This window comes from Neolamprologus brichardi, chromosome 1, assembly GCF_056152115.1.
Source record: "Neolamprologus brichardi isolate AB-2024 chromosome 1, ASM5615211v1, whole genome shotgun sequence".
In the NCBI taxonomy this organism is placed as follows: domain Eukaryota; kingdom Metazoa; phylum Chordata; class Actinopteri; order Cichliformes; family Cichlidae; genus Neolamprologus; species Neolamprologus brichardi.
Window position 1 is genome coordinate 32,644,883 of NC_142104.1, and position 18,916 is coordinate 32,663,798.

Consider the following 18,916-nt stretch of genomic DNA (forward strand, 5'->3'; position numbering starts at 1 on the left):
ACGCACAGCAGGGCTACTAACAGCATGGAGCTCAGACCAGCAACATTTGAATATTCAAACACCAACGGCCAGCGAGAGAGAGAGAGAGAGAGGGCCAGTGCAGAGAGCACTGGGTGCAATGAATCATCGCACTTTAGCTGTAACACACTCCGCTTACTTCTTAGACACAAACACAAAACGTGACACATTAATTCAAAGATAGTGCAGCTGCTCTGTTGTCCTTCTTCATCTACAAATCCCTAAAACCTCCTGAGTTTACTTTTTTTACAAGTGTTTTTCATTAGACGAGACAAGAGAAAACACATTTCAAACTCCAAATGCATGCCAGTACCTTTTTTTTTTGCTATTCAGAGGAACAATTACACATGAAAATCAATACAGATCACTTGGTATTCTGATCAATTCACACAGCTATGTTAACTCACTTACTACATAAGTTATTCTTATGGTCTCATTATGTCAGAATTTATTAAACACTAGTCCTGTGTGATTATTTCATTTTATAGCACCTTCCATGCCCTAAATGCAAATAGGCGGCCACTCACTGCTTCTTCTTTCTACCCCTATTTAGCATTTAGTGAGAGCAGCCTGAAACAATGCAGCCATTAGGAAGTGATTAGGGCCCAATTAGATGTGCTAGTAGTTAGCAATCAGCAAAGTGGGTCAGGTTGCTAATAGCTGGCTTCCAATTGGTAGCGGCTGAATGAGAGGGGGACCTGCTGTGATTACGGGGACTGACACTGCAGGTTTGAGATGAGTGGGGCTTTGATATCGGCCAGCAGGAGGGTCGGTACTGTCCAGGAAAGGGGTCAGCTCGGATTTTCGTTGGGGGAAAAAAAGAAAGGAAAAGCTCTGGACAACGGGTCAGCTGGTCACTGACAAGATTGGACCCAGTGACCGGGGCTTACACGCTCCAGTTAGGTTGTCAGGGGTGAAGGAAAGCAGTCAATCTTCAACGGGTTGGGTCAGACGTGACACTAGCGTGATGAACTTAGACACTGTTGCAACACAATCTCAACTTAAAAGAAGCTTGGGACCCAATTCCTGGAAAGGCTGTTGAAATTAAAAACACAAATCAGTCACATGCAAAATAAATACCAGTGAAAGAATAAAGAGTTTCCTCTATGAATACAAATCAAAACTGCCACTTGTATACTTAATGAAGTGACCACAAGAGGGTGTAAAGACCTCATCCTCTGTCACACCTACACAGCTTTCCATTAATTGAGAAATGTCTGCAAATGTCAGCTTCATGTGTAAGCGAATGCTGACGACTTTTGTGTTCTGTATGCATCACTTTCAATTGGTCCAAATCTGAACCAATCATGATAAATTAACAGGCAGACGTGCAAATTATGTTGTTCTTATGTAGCGGTGGAGTTTTTGCACTTGAGGAAGCAGTTTCACCTCAAAAATAGTCACATAATTGTTTTAACGTGGGCCACTGACCCTATGACCCCTGTGTAGCCTCCGGCCAAGTCCAGGAATTAAATCTTCTCCTTGCCGTTCCTTTACTGTTCTGGCTGAGCTGACTACTTGAGGAAACATGTTGAAAGAATTTGAGTACTCATGTCTTAACTGCTTAATTACTGCAAGCATTGGTGGTTAAAATAAAAAGCAGAAAATGACAGAAGAGCACAGCCCAAAGGGACAAGGATCACAGACCACCCTCCTACTTCCTGTCTGCCAACAAATCTGCCTCGGTCTCTACAAGTCTGTTTCTGTGTCAGCATCTTGATTACATCAAATAATTTCGGGAATGAGATGAAATCACAATTTTCAAATTCAGTTTTTATTTCATGGAGTGCCACACTCATGTCTGTGTGTGTATATATTAGAATTCAATTTACCTGCCTTAAGGTGCTTTAGGCACGTAAGGCAAGGCAAGTTTATTTATATAGCACAATTCCACAGAAAGGTGATTCAAAGTGCTTTACAGAGACATTAAAGAACAAAAACAATTAAAAAGCATGATTTAAAATGGAAAAAAAAGGCCTTTGTAGTCGCAAAGACTAGGGCTGGGCCATATCATACCGTTCACGGTAATACCGGTATAATGTTAGGCAAGAAAATGAAATATTGCGATAAAATATGGGTAAAACGCGCACTGACACTGTGGTTTGTTTACTGGGACACAGACACTCCCGCTCTCTGTCTGCTGTCACGTCCGCTCCCCCCCTCCGACTGTCACTGCCAACATATAAAGAGACACAATCACTGTCAGATCCCAGCACACCTGTTCACCCCGCCCCTGCGTCACGCCTCCTCTGCAGCTGGCCAGAGACCACACCCACGCCACACACATTTTTTGGTAGAGCAAGCAAGCGGGCCGTTTTTATTACCATTATTACCGAACTGATTTTATGTGATACACGGCACTCAAAAATCTGTCAAAAAATCTTTTAGTACGACTTTGCTAAAGTACGAAAGCCACACCGCTTGAGTCTCACGGAGTAATACGTACTGTGTTACATTGTGTGTGTATAACCTCTTTTTAAGTTTTGTGGATATTATATATGGTTATGCTGAGGATATGTCGGCCAATTTCCACTGGAAATGCCTTTTGGTTAAACTGTCAGCAAGAAATTTGCATTTGCACTGTAAAATTTTTATATAACTTTAATGCACATAAAAAACAGCTGCTTGTTTAAGTGAAAATACATTGATGGGGTTTTTTTTGCACTAATAAAGTTGTGGAGTTGTAAAGTGTTTTGTCTCGCGTCAATTATATTGTCAGTTACATCGTTATCGGAAATTTTCAAATATATATCGTGATAAATATTTTTGGCATTATTGCCCTGCCCTAGTAAAAACCCTACAATAATCCAGAGAAGCCCCAACAATCAGATGAGCCCCAGGCAGGCCCCTAGGAGCAAGCACTTGAGCCACCTGATCTAGCTGTGTTCTGCTAAGCATCTATAAACAGTGAAATCACTGAGCCCATGACAATGCACAGTCCGCATGGATGTAAGATAGATTTCATGCACAAAATGTATAAAAGTGTACATCAGCTAACAATGTTTAGACATCACAAACCCTCCTTGCTCCTTGCGGTTGCCCTGATAACAAGACATTAAGCTCTCAATCGGTCAACAACCATATTACTGACCTGAAAATGTCACACTTATGCACAAGTTACCCTCACATGTAGCCAGAGTAAAACCATCTTTGTGCTGAACCAAACCTGCGGTGTCAGTTCTCCCTGACTGGTTAGATTTATTCAATGCACTGACACCTTCAGAGACATTTAATATGTAAAAATCTGGCGTTTGAGGCTGCAGGTGTTTGGCTGCTCATCGTGTTCACATTTGAGAAGCCTGCTCTCTCTTGCTCCTCAGTCATTGTGCTCAAAAAAGTGAGAGGGACAGCCGGCTTTTGTGTGGTGACTGAAACTTTTTAAAGTTTCTCCACATGAATACACTCAAACAGTGACGCTACAGCTCATCAGCAGGCTATTCATTCAGCAGGGGCACCAGCCACATATACAACACACAATCCAAGAGACACATGGGCAACAGAAACACACACATACAGAAACACACAACCATAGGTGTCCCACACTCTTTCTGTCTCTCTGCTATGTGTCACTCGGCGAACACCCAGACTCTGTCACCTTATATTAAGGCACTTGTGTTTACTTATTGTACAGCCATCCAGTAACATTATTCTATTTTGGCATCAGAGCCTTTGACACAAACCAGATCTGGCCTCTGAAAAGAAGCTGCAGGTGTTTCTGTAACTATCTGAACCTCGAGGAGCAACGTCTTACAATAACTTCATGTGTAGTATACTTACTAGCAGCTTTTAGTTCAAAGACCAATTGGTAAGAAGAGGAAAGGTAATCTACATCAATTTCACATTAAAGGCTGAAGAAATTGGCTTATTAAACAGTAGGAAAACCCTTTGCTTTCTGCGCTATTGAAAAGAAATACATTTTAGGCAGCAACAATCAAAGATTCAATGCAAAACTCAAATTCTTCCTCTGTAACTCTAGCCTATTAGACGTAATCGACAAGTGAAAGATGACAAACCTCACTGGTGCTGCAGACATCCAGGACATCAGAGAAAGAAGTAGAGGAGAGGAAGAGATGGATGAGAGATCAGGGAAGAGTTCTAAACCATGGCCACAGATCTAGAGTGAGTAGGAGGGGAGGAGGAGTGTGGTGGGTCCTCCAGCAGGAGGAGGGGCTTAGCAACACCAGGCCAAGAGGAACCTGGAAGGGGGTTGACCAGTATTTCTCATGCTACCTGCTGACAATCATATGGCCTGCTGCCCCAAACACACAAATCTAGAAAGACATGCAAGCTCGTGCTTTTTCTGGTTTCAGTGCTCATTTGTTTCACCCAGAGTAAACTGCAAATAGCTTATATCTGGCATCAGCTGACGCACCTATGCTTCAGACTCAGAGCTTCATATGTCAGCTGTCAGGATACCAGCTGAGCATTAAGAGCCAATTGTTTTCATGCAAATTATCACAGCTACTTCACACATCTTGCAGTTACTTTCAAGTCAATGCTGTGTGCTAACGTAGCTCCCCCCGATCATCCTGACCTCCCTGTATCTGATGATTTCTATAAAATCTAATCTTCACGTGCTTTTTCATTAGCTATGGGCTGGATTGTGCCTTCTAGCAGAATTGCAGTTGGTGCTCAAGTCCCTTTGAAGATGCCTAAAAAAATTACACTCTTTCCACCAAATCCAACTATTTGGAAATACTTCCAATAAAGTCATTGACAAATGTGTCTACTGGAAATCCCACTATGAGCACTAATAGAATTTCATGTTATGAAGTGTATTTAATCAACAAATTTAAGGACATTTCCCCAAAATTCTGTTGTTGTTTTTTTTCAAATCATGGTAATTTTACACTCACACAAACCGACAAATCTCCCTGCAGTCTACACTAATAAACTCACTCATCTCGAATGGAGCCGAGCATCAGAATAAATGCCCCACAGTGCTTCTCACAGCGTTGGTCCCAGTTAATTTGTGACTGTTTAAACAGACAACAGTCCCTCTCCAGCTCCCTCTCTCTCTCACACACACACTTTTTTTTCTCCCCTTACTCTTCTGCCCTGTCTTTCTCTGGGCAGTCAGAATTCTCTGTCTAATGCAGGGTAATGAGTTTAGACTGTGAACACTAACAAAGTCTATATAAAGCTCTGGCCCATTGAGTGGTGACAGAAACTATTTCCACACTGGTCTAACCAAACGTACTGCCAAACACAGTGTAGAGCGGTTAAACTGGGTCAGAGCACCGTGGAAGAATATGGTGTGAATACAGTTCTGACTCCAAAGGAAAATTATCACAGTGAACAGCTTTGTTCTTGGATCTACTAAACTCCCACACTGCTTGTACTTTCCCACCTTGTTTGAATTACAGTGTTCAACATAACCGCTTAATCTTAAAGGAATCAGGTGGGAGGAGGTATTCCAGGTGTCCAGAGATCTTCATGTCCATCCATATTCTTCACAGTAGCACTCCATGCAATGCTGAGAGGATCTGATTGGGGCATTGTCCACTGTTTCTCTTTCTCACATAAAGCAGACAAAAGAAGACAGTCCCCATCAAATGGGGTCCCACTAGTGGAAACACTCCATCTGGATTAGGCAAGAGCGTAGGCCTCATGAGTGGAGGACACATGACACTGTTTTGCCTAGAATACCTGCACTGTTCTTCAGACCTTCGTACATTAAATGTGTCCCGAAAAACACATTTTTTGGATGTTATCGTGTAGCAAACATACACCTCACGTGTGTTATTATTTTGTAAAAAAAAAAAAAGTTTTAAAAAACAAACAAACAAAAACCAAAAACACACTGAAAAACTTGAAGTTGACATAAAGTGATGATGAGCTGGTCCTGATGTTCCTAAATAAGAAAAGGCACAATGATTTACGAAGAGCAACTGAACTTTGTTCGCCAACGTTCTCATTCAGAACTTTATTTCTCTAAAATAATACTTGGATGCATCCCTTCAGTCAACTCTTTTTAGCTCAGTGCTGCAGCTGTTGGGGGAGGGGGGGGGGGTGTTTAGGTACTGGAGCCCAACTGTGATAGGACAAAAGCCGAGGCACACCCTGACTGGGTCGCCAGTCTATCGCAGGGCCATCACAAAGAGACAGACAACTATTCACACTGTTACATTCACAGCGTCTGCGACTGTGGGAGGAATCCAGAGAACCCATACAGAACCCACACAGTCACAGGGAACATGTAACCTCCACACCACCCAGCTGACTGGTCCATTCAAAGCCATGACCTTCTTGTGCTGAGGCGAACACCTCTCGCAAGTCCTAAAGGGTTCACTGTGCTGTTGCACTTGAGTTGTGCAGGTTGGAAAAAGGTAGAGAGCAGTGCTCTAAATGGTCCACACCTTGAGTGACCTTTCCATTTGTGAGGATGAATACAGTCTGTGTAAATGGAGGTCACAATGACATTTAACTCATATTACATGAAACCACACATTAAGAGTAATGGGACAGAGTTTCAAAGACACGTTTCCATAAAGACACTGCACAGGTCAGCCTGAGATCAACATCAACAACAGCAAACTGAGAACAACCTCCACATCCTTTAAAAATGCAACATTAATGTTCAGAATGATTCCAAAGGTGGTGAGCATGTAGTCATTATGTGATTCTGGAATTTCTGCTCATCAGTTCTTTGTTGCTGTTCTCTTTAAAAGACACAGTTGTTTCTGTGCTGCACTGCGTGCTGAGGGCCAAGCATTACTGGCATGGTTTTTAATCCTCTATTAGCCTCAAAGCAGCACAGCTAACTTGCATTTTCCCCACAAAAACAAAAAAGCACCCAAAGGATTCACCATAAAATCATCCTAAACACAGCATTAAGACTTTTTACAGCTGCAAGGCTACTGCCTGTCCTCTAATTTTACTTTCTCTTCCTCTAAACTTGCACACATGTCATGATGACATGCTAACGGGATTTGCCAACATCCAAGATTCAACCTGAAGATGTCAGTGTGCACCCATTTGTATCTGTATCTCTGGCTTACCTTTGTTCAGGTGTGAGTTGGCTTTGGTTTTGTCACTGAAGCCCTGGCTCCGTCTGTTCCCAGCAGCGCTGACCGAGCCTCTCGGCGGGATGTCACTGCCAGCAGTGGACACCCTTGTTGTGGGGCCAGGAAGTCTGATGAATAGACAGAAGAAAAGGAAGAAAGCAAGGGAGAAAAAAGAGGGAATAAACAGGCCAAAAAAGTTAGCTGCTTTATGACAAACACGAGTTTATGAATCTAAAGCAGTTTTATTTTCCCCCACACATTACAGAGACACATTAGGTCACTGCAAGCCTATAACACAAGCACACAACTAGGCAACAGACTGTAAACTAAGATGGGAGGGTATAACATAATTAGATTTATTAGACCAAGCATTTTATGTGATTAAACCAAACACATTAGAAGGGTAAGTGGCAGTTGTAGAACAAATCACATTTCTGAAAGAGAAAACCACATTCTGCAAATACCAAAATATCCTAGTAGCATACATCTTCTGTTTGTTTCAAAACTAAATTAAGTATAGTTAATAGTTTAAAAAAGGAAAGTGCTACACAAACATGCTTCACTGTTTAGGGGAGTGCAATTTGCCACAAAGGATGAGCTTTAAAAAGAAATCTGCACTAGCGTGCTTTGTTTTCTATACCGTGCCTCTGTGTTGATGTGCACTGAAGCTGATGTACCACCCTCAATAGGCTGTAGAGGACCTCAACATCCACAGTTAATTTGTAATATGAACTTGTTGACCTACTGTATTGATTTCCTGGGGGAAGTGGTCTCTGTTTGCTTTCCAGAAGGTCAAATATACCTCAACCTCATTGCTACACTAACCACAATAGGACTGCCCTCCTCTTCATGTCTTTCTAAATGCTTCACACTATTTTAGGCTCCTTTCTAACAAGGCATTTTTCCAAACTTGTTCCTGACATGTGTAGTTTTCTATTTAAAATTGCAGCTTTAGTTTTAAACTTAGCTTTTGTTTGCTTTTCTTGCAGCGTTGCGGCGACCCACCCCCAGGGTGCACCTACACCAGGCTAATGGAGACAGATAAGCTTGCAGCAGAGTGGACAGTCAGACTGAGAGCGGGTCCTGGGAGAACTATGAGCTCAGATTACACATGCTCCTCCTTATTTTCCCCACATGGATTAGACTGTAGACAAGCTTTGGTGGAAGTTATGACACCTTGATTTCATTTTGCAAGCCAATCTATAAGGCGAGTTGGAATCTAACAGGCTGTGGCACACAGCTGCTGATGAAATGCTAATTGACCATTGGCGACATCATCACCATCTTGGGACTGAGGCGGATACTTGATAAGCAGATTACAGCAGTCTCACTCAGCTCTCGTGTGCATTATAGAAACTCTCATTTCCGTCTTGCCATTCACTTTGAGTGACCACTATTTATCCAGCTGTTGCAAGGTAATAGCTTTAACCACATTATTTAGGCTAGAGTAGTCAAAAATCATTTCAATTATAGCAGGGCCAGCAAGTCTACTACCTTCCCCCACTGGACTGAGTCTGTCAGGAAGTAATTCAATCTAGTGGTTACATTAAAAAAACCCAAAAAAAACAAGCAACACTTTTTTCTTAAATTTTAATTTTAATATGGGCTATAGTGTGAAAAGAAATTCCAGAATAAATCTACTTTGCAAATCTTTCTCTTTCTACACTCTTAAAAGTGCAATGCAGACAAAGAAAAGTACTTAAACATTTCTCAAAATGAAGTACTAGTGCTAACAGCACATCATTACTTGGATACAGCCAACTTACCAAAAGAAACCCCTTAAAAAAACGGTCTGCTTACACTAAATTGTACAGCAATTCTTCTCTTCACTTAGATTCTTCCACACTCATTATGTTCAAAAGCACCATGTTTTGCTGTTAACTCAGTATGTTAACACTGAGTTAACAATAATTTTTCTTCCAAAACTTTACAAAATTAAAACATAAAAGGCATGGTGAGGAAGAAAGCCAGAGAATAATAACACAGCTGTGTTTGAAGAAAGAAATGCATTTCAAGAAACTCACAGATGATGATCTGAAGAAAAAAAAAGTCTACATTATTCTAATTCTTACAAGAAGGCTTTTTTCATTTAGCCTATAATTTTGTAATATATTCTTCTTCTTTTTTTCATTTACAAGCTGCTTGGATAAGTGATTCTTTTTTTCCTCTGTGTGGGCTAACATATATACATAATTATACATATGTATTAAACTTAACATTTGATATAATTATTTAATACTTAATATTTAAGCTTTCTGAAGGGTTATTAAATATTAAACTTTGGTTCTACTTTGTGTTTTTGTTTCTAAAGTACATTGTGTGTAATTTTTTATTTATTATAATTATTCAAAAAGATAAAAAAATAAATAAATAAATAAAACTAAAAATAAAATTTTTATTCCAAAACAAAGAAAAATAGACCTTTCACCGCAATATTATTAATATAAACAATTCACATTGTTAAAATCTTTTAAAATTCGCTATCAGATGCTGCCAGAGAGTCATTTAAATCTTAATTAAGATCAATCAATTAAAAAAAAAAAAAAAAAGAGTTTAAAAAGTGTTTTGATAAATGATGTAGAATAATTGTAGTTGCACATGCTGACCAGAAGAGGGGGGCATTTCTTTAGTTTGGTCAGGTGCTGTATCCGGGCAGGTGCAATGTAAACATATTCTGGGATGGGGCAGCATGCAAAACTAAATGGTACATTAAATTTTAAGGTGCGTTATCACATCATATGATGCTGCATGCTATAAGGAGGCTAATGTAACTGAAAAAGAAAAAAGTAAGACCAAAGATAAATATAACATGTCTCATTACTGACCTGCCACAGATTCCTCTGTGTTAATTATTAATGACATATTATATGGGGGATTGCAGAAGCACACACGCGCACACACACAAGCACGCACACATTTACTTAAGGGTTATCTAAAGGTCTTCTACAGCCCATTAAGCAGGCCTGCCAAATGAGGCACGCTGCCAGAGAGACAGGGCCTTCTGAAAATGGAGCCTGGAGCTTTTGTTCCTATCTGCTCCAACACTACCATTCATGCATAATAGATAGTGCTTGTAGTAGAGATTGCCCTTAATCACAGACAAAGAAACAACATTAAACTCATTACAGAGCGAAAGAAATGCTATCCTTGATTAGGGGCAATCTCAACCTATTTCCAGGAATGGAACGGAATAGGAGGTGTGGTGGAGGAAAGAAGGGAAGGAGAAAGAAATTAGAAAGGCACAAGAGCTGACCTAGAGGTCTTTTTCTGACCAAGGGAAAACTTGAGTAGTTTACTTTGACACCCATCCCTAGAGGAGAAGAAAAGAGAGGAAAGATATGGAAGAGGACAGAGACAATGAGAGGTCAGGATTAAAGTTATAAATGACAAAAAGTGCGAACAGGAAGATAGAAATGTCAAAATGATGGATTACAACAGCAGGCATGTGAAGAAAGTAAACACCACAGGGACAAATTTGTTCACTCCAGTTAGCCTCACCTGGACTGCATCTCGGCCTGCGCTGCTTTCTGGGATGTGATGGCAGGAGTCCCATACAGAGAGTGGCTGAGCTGGGCCGGGGCGCTGATCTGCTGACTCAGTGGAGGGTGTGTGCTCTGGGACTGGGCAGCAAGTGGGAGGGTGGGCTGGGAGTTTTGCCGCTGGGCCTGCTGCTGCTGCTGTTTGTAGCGGGACAAGCTGAAGAAGAGGCCAAGGATGGCTTTCAGATTGCCATTCCGAATCTCTGAAGGTCAGAAACAAGGATGGGGTGAATGATTTAAAAGGAGAAAAGTAGAAAAAAAGTGGGGAGATGAAAACAAAATAGAGGATGAAGTTTGCAACAATTTTTCATATTTACCATACTAGTGCTTGGAAAATAAGCTACTAGGGTTTTTTTATGATTTCATGGCATTTTGATTGTTTTCTTATATGGAGATCATCTCTATTGCTTATCAAACCATATATTCTATTCTACTGTAGATAGTGAAAAACAGCAACATTTTTGTAATTTAATTGTTTATCTAGTTCTACATTACTTTAGTGTAGCATGAATCAGTAGCTGTATAAAGCTGTACAATGCATTAATCCATTTAAAAGTCCAAATTTATGCCCTCCTTTCCAAAGTTGTCCAGTGAGACACATTGGCGTGTCTTTGCCAGCCCGATTCTGGGCCCTGGGCCTTATTTAGATGGTCAGCCCCATCTGAAACTGGCATTTCAAATATGTCACACTCTGTCTAATTCCTCTATCTAATTCTGCTGCCTTTAGCTCTCCTTCTGGATTGTTCTTGAACTGCAAGATGATACACCTCAAAGTTCTCCTAACAGAACAGTGAATGGACCCCATGTCTTTCTTGCTGTAATAGGATGCTGCTGTTTGATTCAGCTTTGCATTAGGACCAGTAATAATATTGTCTCTCAGTTCCCTGTGTGAATTTCTTTCTTTTTTTCTTTCTTTCTTTCTTTTTCACAACAGCTACATTTAAACATCATTATGTACCATTGTAAGCTTTCTGGTACATTAGTTATATGTGTTGTGAAATCAGCCCTGAATGTTTTCATTTGCATTAATACAGAGTTTCCTGGAGAGAGCTTGCTAATAAAAAAAAAATCAGTGTACCAATCCTGAGGTTTTATCTTTCTCGCGGCATCAGTTCTATTTAGTAACTAAGCCTGAGGTTAATTCAGGATGAACTCTCATGTTCCATGTGAAAGAATAAATTTGTGTTTCCAGCTTACCTTCTGCAGACAGACCCTGGATGTTGACTCCTTTAGCTGCCAGGAAACTGAGGCAGGCATCTATGTTCTCAATCTACAGAGAGCGAGAGTCACAGCTGCATGATTCTTCATACTGTACATTTACATTGAAATTTGCATCATGGTGAAATATGAGAACCCGCACTGATTAGCTTTTTGCATGGCTCTCACAACAATAACAAATCTCGGGGAGTCAACATAAGGCAAAGGTTGGCATCACAACATCTTAAGCAGTAAATAGAGGTGCTGAATATCAATGACAATGATAGAACTGTTGGGACTGCAGATCGTTTATCATTTAATAATCACTGGTCTGACAGGTAGGATGACTCCAAAAACAGTTAAGATGGGAAATAAGCTTTTTTTGATCATTCAATAATGTGTTGTATCCAACTCCGTGCAAAAAAGTCATCATGACAATTTTTTGGCAAGTTTTATGTGATGAGACCTGAGTGTTAAGTGTTTACACGGCACTGCATTTAAAGGCGTTTTGTGGCATTTGGGATATCAGCATTTATAACAAACAAATGGCACAAATTTCTGGCACATATAAAAGTATGAACTGGTGCTGAAGAGTAGAAGAGAGAGTCTGTATGTACAGAGATTGCTGTGCCATACTAGAGAAGTAAATTGGACCACATAGTGATATAGCCACAGCAGAATTCAAACCAGGTACACTTACATCACTTGACCTATGGGGAAGCAAACATGTATAGTCACTCAGTTGCTATGACAGCAGCCTTGGCAACCTGAGCAGACTGCTGAGCTGTCACTGGACTGTGAGAGGATTTGATAGGCAGACAGGCTTTGTTTAGAGACCATGTGACCCATTATACACAGAATCTGCTTGCTCGCGCACCTTATCGTAAACCGCATAAAACAAGTCATTAAGCAGGGTAGATCTGATGAATGACTGTGCGATCAAAGTGTACCAACTGTTGTTGTGGGTGGGGAGCAAACAAACAGGGTACAACAAAAGATATATCAGTATTATACAGTCATTGATCTCTCATATTACACACAGAGTTACTAGCTGTGTAGAAGTCTCTGCAGACCAATTAATCAACAATAAAAACTGTTTGAGAAGTGGAAATTTTAAACAGTACACAAAGGTCAGGGAGGGGCCGAATCTTTTCAGAATGCTATTTATTTACAGAGTAGATTTCTAATGCACTGAGCCTAATCTGCAACACTGCAACACTGTATTGACAAAAAACTCATTCTGAAAGCTTCAATAGAACTTTACAGCAGAGGGTGGGAGCACAGATACACAGCAATGATACCGCAAGTGGTTTCAAACCTAAATACATATGAACTGTGTTCTTTGTAAATGAGCCTGGGTGTGGGCTGCAAGCAGAAGGGTCCTGTACAGTAATGATTAATGACATGATTACACTTAATATGCACCAACTAAATATAACCTGACCTACAGCTCCCACTGTGCTTCTCCTGCTAGGAAGTCTCCGGCTATGAGGTGACGAACTCATTTACATCTGCCTTTGTAAAAATATAAAAATGTCTGACAGCAAATGTTGTAGGTAAATCCATGAGTGCACTACTGAACCACAGAAGCCACAGAATTACTACTAATATTGCTGCCATCCTGTACTATGTCACATTTAGTTACATCCACCAGCAGTTGGGGGTACATGTTACAAAGTAACTTGTTTGAATACTTGGATTCCCTTTTGGGGCGTACTTCACTTCTTTTCTTACCTTCTCTTGTGTTTTACGCAGTGCAATAGTGTAGCTCAGATAGCAAAGATGGTGTAGAGGACAGCATTTACGTCATTAAAGTATCAGCATTACACTCAATTTGCATGTGAACAAGGGCAACATCATCAAGGTGGAATGTCCAGGCTACTGTAATTGTCAGTCAGCAGCAAAAAACTTGAGCAGGAAGTACTCCTTTGCTGAAGGACTTGCTAGCACTCCTTTATCAGTCAACCCCACAGTCATACTGCTCTTAGAGCCACATTATTAGTTATTAGCAGATAGACCTGCTACTATGATACTATGAATTTCACAATAATGTTACAACCTCTAACAGAATATTGGATGTATTATTTCAATAATACTGGCTTGATAACAATTTCTTCATTGCTTTCAGTGTTTGAAACAAGCTCCAAAAATATCTGAGCCATGCCAGTGTGTGAAGAGTTCATCTGACTTCAGGTCATCAGCTGAACTGAAAATGCACCACTGCCCCTGCTGTCATTTCCATGACCTCTGACCTGGGAAACAGCTGTTAGCAGGCCTGGCACATGCTGTCCTTCAACGTAATACAGCAGTAAACTAAGGAACAGTAGGAATGCAGGTTATGGTCCTCTCTGAATACCGCAGGGTCCTTAAAAATAAACCTGTTGAAAACCACCTTTAATACCTTGGGCCTAAACTTGTAAGCAGCCTTTTATAGTTGAAGCTTAAATAGCAGTAACCCTCAGAATGTATACTTCAGTGAGACACCCCGTCATAAGTGTCATGGTCAGGGTCAATATGCTGAAACCTCTACTGCTATTTAAAACGTGTAGGAAAAACAGGTTAGTAAAGCCGGCGGAACATCAGCTGTAGCCTGAAATCCTACTCAGACCACTAAATATATTTTCTAATTACTGTATATCACTGATTAGTCCATTCGGGATATTTAATGAGTTAGAATCGGATCAAAGGTTGTAACACTTGTAAGGCAGGGTGTTCCAGTGTCATAGAAGTTAAACTTAGTTTAAGGCTGGCCAGGAATCTAAATACTACATGATCATCCAGCTTAAAAGAAAATGTCTGAAACAGCATTGGTTAAAGGATGACTGATATGGATGATCACGTTAGTACTGTTGACAGGATTAGCAAAACGTTGCCAACAACAGGAACGAGGAATGCAATGTCTGTGTCTGTCACCACTTTATTTTTTGGGTCACTGCTCTCATGAATCTGCTCTGTGCAAACTTTGTACCAAGATAACCGGCTGATAAATGATTGCAGACACACTGAAGTGAAAGGAAAAGTGTATACGAAGCGCCCACGCTGCCAAAGGGCAGTAAGCTATAGACTCAAAATTTAATATGGTACAGAAGAGAATCTACTGACAACCAGAAAAACCCCTACCTCTAAACAAGAATGCGTTCACTGTCAGCATAAGACAACAAATCTGCAGGGAAGCCCCATACCTGCCTGAAGGTGTGACATGTTCCTGCAGTTTGCCTCTGCCCAGCTTCACACCTCGATCCGAGCCACTGTCACCTCTCTGCTCTGCTCGGCTCCTGGCAGCGTTAGTGCAGGGCTAGCCGGCCAACAGTGCTCTGAACAAACATTTCCTCCCATCACAGGGCTGCTATTGTGTGTGTGTGTGAGTGACAGAGAGAGAGAGCAAGAGAGAGAGCAAGAGAGAGAGAGAGAGAGAGGGGAAGGAGTATGCTTGAGCAAGAGTATTATGAGTGTGAAGCAGGATTTCACTGACAAGCAGCAAAATGGCTCTTACATTAACTGTTTACATGTCAGTCTTCCAGTCAGAATAAAAGCAGAGCACCAGCAGATCAGAGTGACCAAAACTTGGCTATAAGATTTAACCAGATTGATGTACTACAATAAATGTGAGAACTCTAAGACTGACACCTGCCTTCTGATGAGGATTATAGTTTACCACAATTTGAGTCTTGCTTCTGCATTTACCTGTATGCTTTTCTATTTGCGGGGATCTGGGAACAAAGCACAAAATCACTACAGCAAGAAACTGTGAGACCGTAAGCCGTTAAAGCTGTGGTTTCATCTGAAACACTTCATCACTTCATTTGGAAGTAAAACTGAAATTATGAGCATCAAAATCCCGATACAATAAAATACCCTACTTTACCCCTAACTATGAACGGTCGAAGTTAATCCAGAAGTCTGTTTGGGTACATTACAGTTTCCCACTAAAAGAAAAAAAAAATGTAACAAACTGAAATCACATATTTTTTTGCAAAACAGCAGTTAACAAATTAAATTAAATTACATTTTTCTGCTTCAATTATGCAGAAACCTTTTTTTTTGTCTGAAATGTTATATTTTAGAGAAACACCTTATTGGCTTGATGCATTGGACCTTTTTCCTATGATGTGACGACACAAGCTTTGTTTCCGGACAGCTCCGTGTCATTTGACCTTTTGACTGTTGGTTCTTGTAGAGTCTGGCTGGTTAAGACTGTGAGCCAACACGTTGCGTCAGCATGTGTGTGTATCTGTGCGTTGTTAAATCCATCAGTGTGTGCTCTCGCGCACACACACACACACACTTTCACCCACTCAGGATGTTTCATGGATTGCATCTAGCCACCTACTTGCAGAACTTTGACACGTACCTGAGTAATTCTTTCTATTCTGACAGAAAACCACGAACGCTCAAGTTTTAAACAGAAATGTTCTGGCGCAGCAGCAGCATGAATAGACACACCATGATGCAACTTCACACACGTCGGTGTAACAGGGAGCACACTGAGCCCTCTTCCATCTAAAAATTCATTTTTACATACTCACTGTTGTGTTTGAGAGTTGAGGCAGTCATATCAGGATATCTGTGCTATTGTTAGTTGACTGTTATGTTTTAATTGTTCCTTTGAAACAGTTTTGATTCAGGCTAACATCGGCTTGCACCAACACAAACTGAAATTCCCCCAGGCCTTCATCTTAAAAGGCCACATTTTTCAAAGTTTAAATGTTCCTGGGAAAAAAAGCCATTAAAAACGGCTGTGTCATATCTCCCATGAATAGACTAATTGTTAAGCCACAAATGAACACAGTGTATATGCAAAGGCTGGACAATATAATACAAATACCTTGTGGAACATTACAAGATTACCTCTCTATCACAGCACCAGAAAAAAGTGTTAATATTATATGGAGGCAGCTTTTGATTGAGAACAGTTGAACTGAACTGCATTATTCAGGGTAACGTCGCTCTTATTTTATCCCATCGTTATAGGTGCTCTTTCTTTTGCAGCCCACGGGTCAGCAGAAGTCATGTGGAAGACACAACATCTCCAGGGTGAATAAAGCCTGTGCCGGCTGAAAAATATTATTTGGCTTCTGGTATATTTGGTATCTTAGCAACAGCAACTCTGATTGCTCATTCTCTCCAATCCACCATGTGATCACCCGAGCTCTGACCAGCTGACACACTCGGGGATTTCTCTCTCAAACGCACACAGAAAGTGTAACGCCTTATGATCAAACATTAACCAGCCTGTTTAAGCATTAATCCAACACCTTCTGGTTCTTGCCCTGTGTACCTGTGTAAAGCTCCACCAGCTAAAACATCAAAAATAAGCATCCGTGGACACACCAGCACAGTTCTGTGTACATTTTTAGATTGAATAAAACATAATAAAGACACTGCAGGGTAAGGTGCTTTCTCACCTCCAATCCAATCTTAAACCACACCTGAAGGCGAAACACGCAGTGAATTATAAAGAAAAGCTCAATTGTGCAGACAGTTCAGCACATAAACATTCATTCTATGCTTCATCAAGTCCATTAAACACCTGGTCCTGCTGGTTTCTAACCACCTGTGTGGCTCAATTCACCCTCTTTATTTTATGGCAGATTGGTGAGAACCAATCAGTCCAGCACACAGAGTAAGAAGAACAGAGGGACGGGGGGAAATGAACAGCTCCCTAGAAGATAAAATCAAGACAGAAAGCCTTTCACAGCGCAAGCGCACCTTCACTCCCTCTGTGTTCACATCTTGGACACATCATGTGGATGCCATGGGTTTATCTGTGTTTTGAAACATGCCGCGTGAATCTTGAATCTCATACGGTGATTCTGGCTTACAGTTTACTTTTTAATTTAGACTACTTTCAACCAGAGGGGGGAAGGGGGGGGGGGGTGTCCCATTCAGGTGGGCGCCTGAATGAGACACCCCATGTAAGCATGACTGTGTGTCTCCCTATGTGATGGGCCATCGTGGGATGTTTTAACAGCTCACTGTCAAATCAACACCCTCAGTCTGGACTGAACCTGCACAGACAGGCAGGCAGACGACACACACGCACACGCACACACACACACACACACACACACACACACACACACACAGAGCCTGACTGGGTGGCAAAGGGATGACCTGCCAGTGGGGTTTCTTTCAACAAGAATGTGACAGTTACAAAAACAGGCACTTGTGCGGATAGGCAGCAGGTGAGTGAGGTGAATGCACTACAGTTTATCCCACTGATGGAGCTTATTTCCATTTTTATTCATTCAGAAGCCGAGCTTGAGTCAAGCGCTAGTGAATGGCAGCAGATTTTTTTTCAACAATGAAATCAAGTGTGGTTAAAAAAAAAGAGCTCTCTCACTCCTCTAAACACTCTTCTGCTAAATAAACTCTCAGAACCTCTGTGTGTGTTTGTTTTGACAGCACTACGATACACAAAGCAGACATTCTGCATAATTGCTGCGGTTATGCCTACCCTTAGCGCTGTTTGAATGCTTCAGATTCGGTTCTAAAGCTGACACAAATACTGAGACTATACACAGAGAATCAATCACATTCACATACATAGACAAACATGCGCACATACTGCAACATCTGCGGGTCTGCGTGCAAAGTTAAAGCGAGATTTTGACAACTGCTTTCCATTAAACAATTCCCACTGACTGACTGAACACTATAAAAACAGAGAAACAAACCATCTCCTTTGACGCAAACAGAGTCTATGAAGAATCACAACACCGTAAAAGATACACCATCCATTTGGAACCACTTGTTCTGTCTCAGAGGTAAGCTACAATCCTCTCGCCTTGTAAAAGAAAAAGCTGCTGTGTCACATGAGCTGGACGTGAAAGAGCTCTAAACAGGATGTTGATAAGAAACCCACAGAGACGTCCAGACCATGGAGACCAAAATTTCAAGATGCTCAGTTACAGGAGAACTGGGGGTGTAATCACGGCTAAAGTGAAGTGGAGATGGAGTTGAGACCATTTTCAGTGGGAGTTAATAAATGTTTTCAAACGCTTGTAAAAATTTAAAAAGTTTGTATACTCTGTGTTGGTGTTGTTCCTATATCATCACCATAATGCTCCAGGATAAACACTGCAACAAACAATGTGCAATCAATGTATGTTTTTTTTAGGTCATTATATTTCATATAAAGTGTTTGACTGCTTC

General features: G+C 41.0%; 1 protein-coding gene across 4 annotated transcripts in view; it reads right to left on the bottom strand.

Annotated features, from left to right (window-relative positions):
- nav2a (neuron navigator 2a) overlaps positions 1-18,916 on the bottom strand; it is a 225,740-nt gene that overhangs the window by 52,300 nt on the left and 154,524 nt on the right. For 3 of the 4 annotated variants that reach the window (XM_087840960.1, XM_087840966.1, XM_006793762.3), the window contains 4 exons: positions 11,762-11,834; positions 10,524-10,767; positions 10,279-10,335; positions 7,020-7,153 (listed from right to left, as the gene is read on the bottom strand). In XM_087840960.1, the coding sequence (XP_087697086.1) occupies positions 7,020-7,153; positions 10,279-10,335; positions 10,524-10,767; positions 11,762-11,834 (508 nt within the window). The remainder of the gene's footprint in view (positions 1-7,019; positions 7,154-10,278; positions 10,336-10,523; positions 10,768-11,761; positions 11,835-18,916) is intronic. The other variant, XM_035909131.2, reaches the window with a different exon arrangement.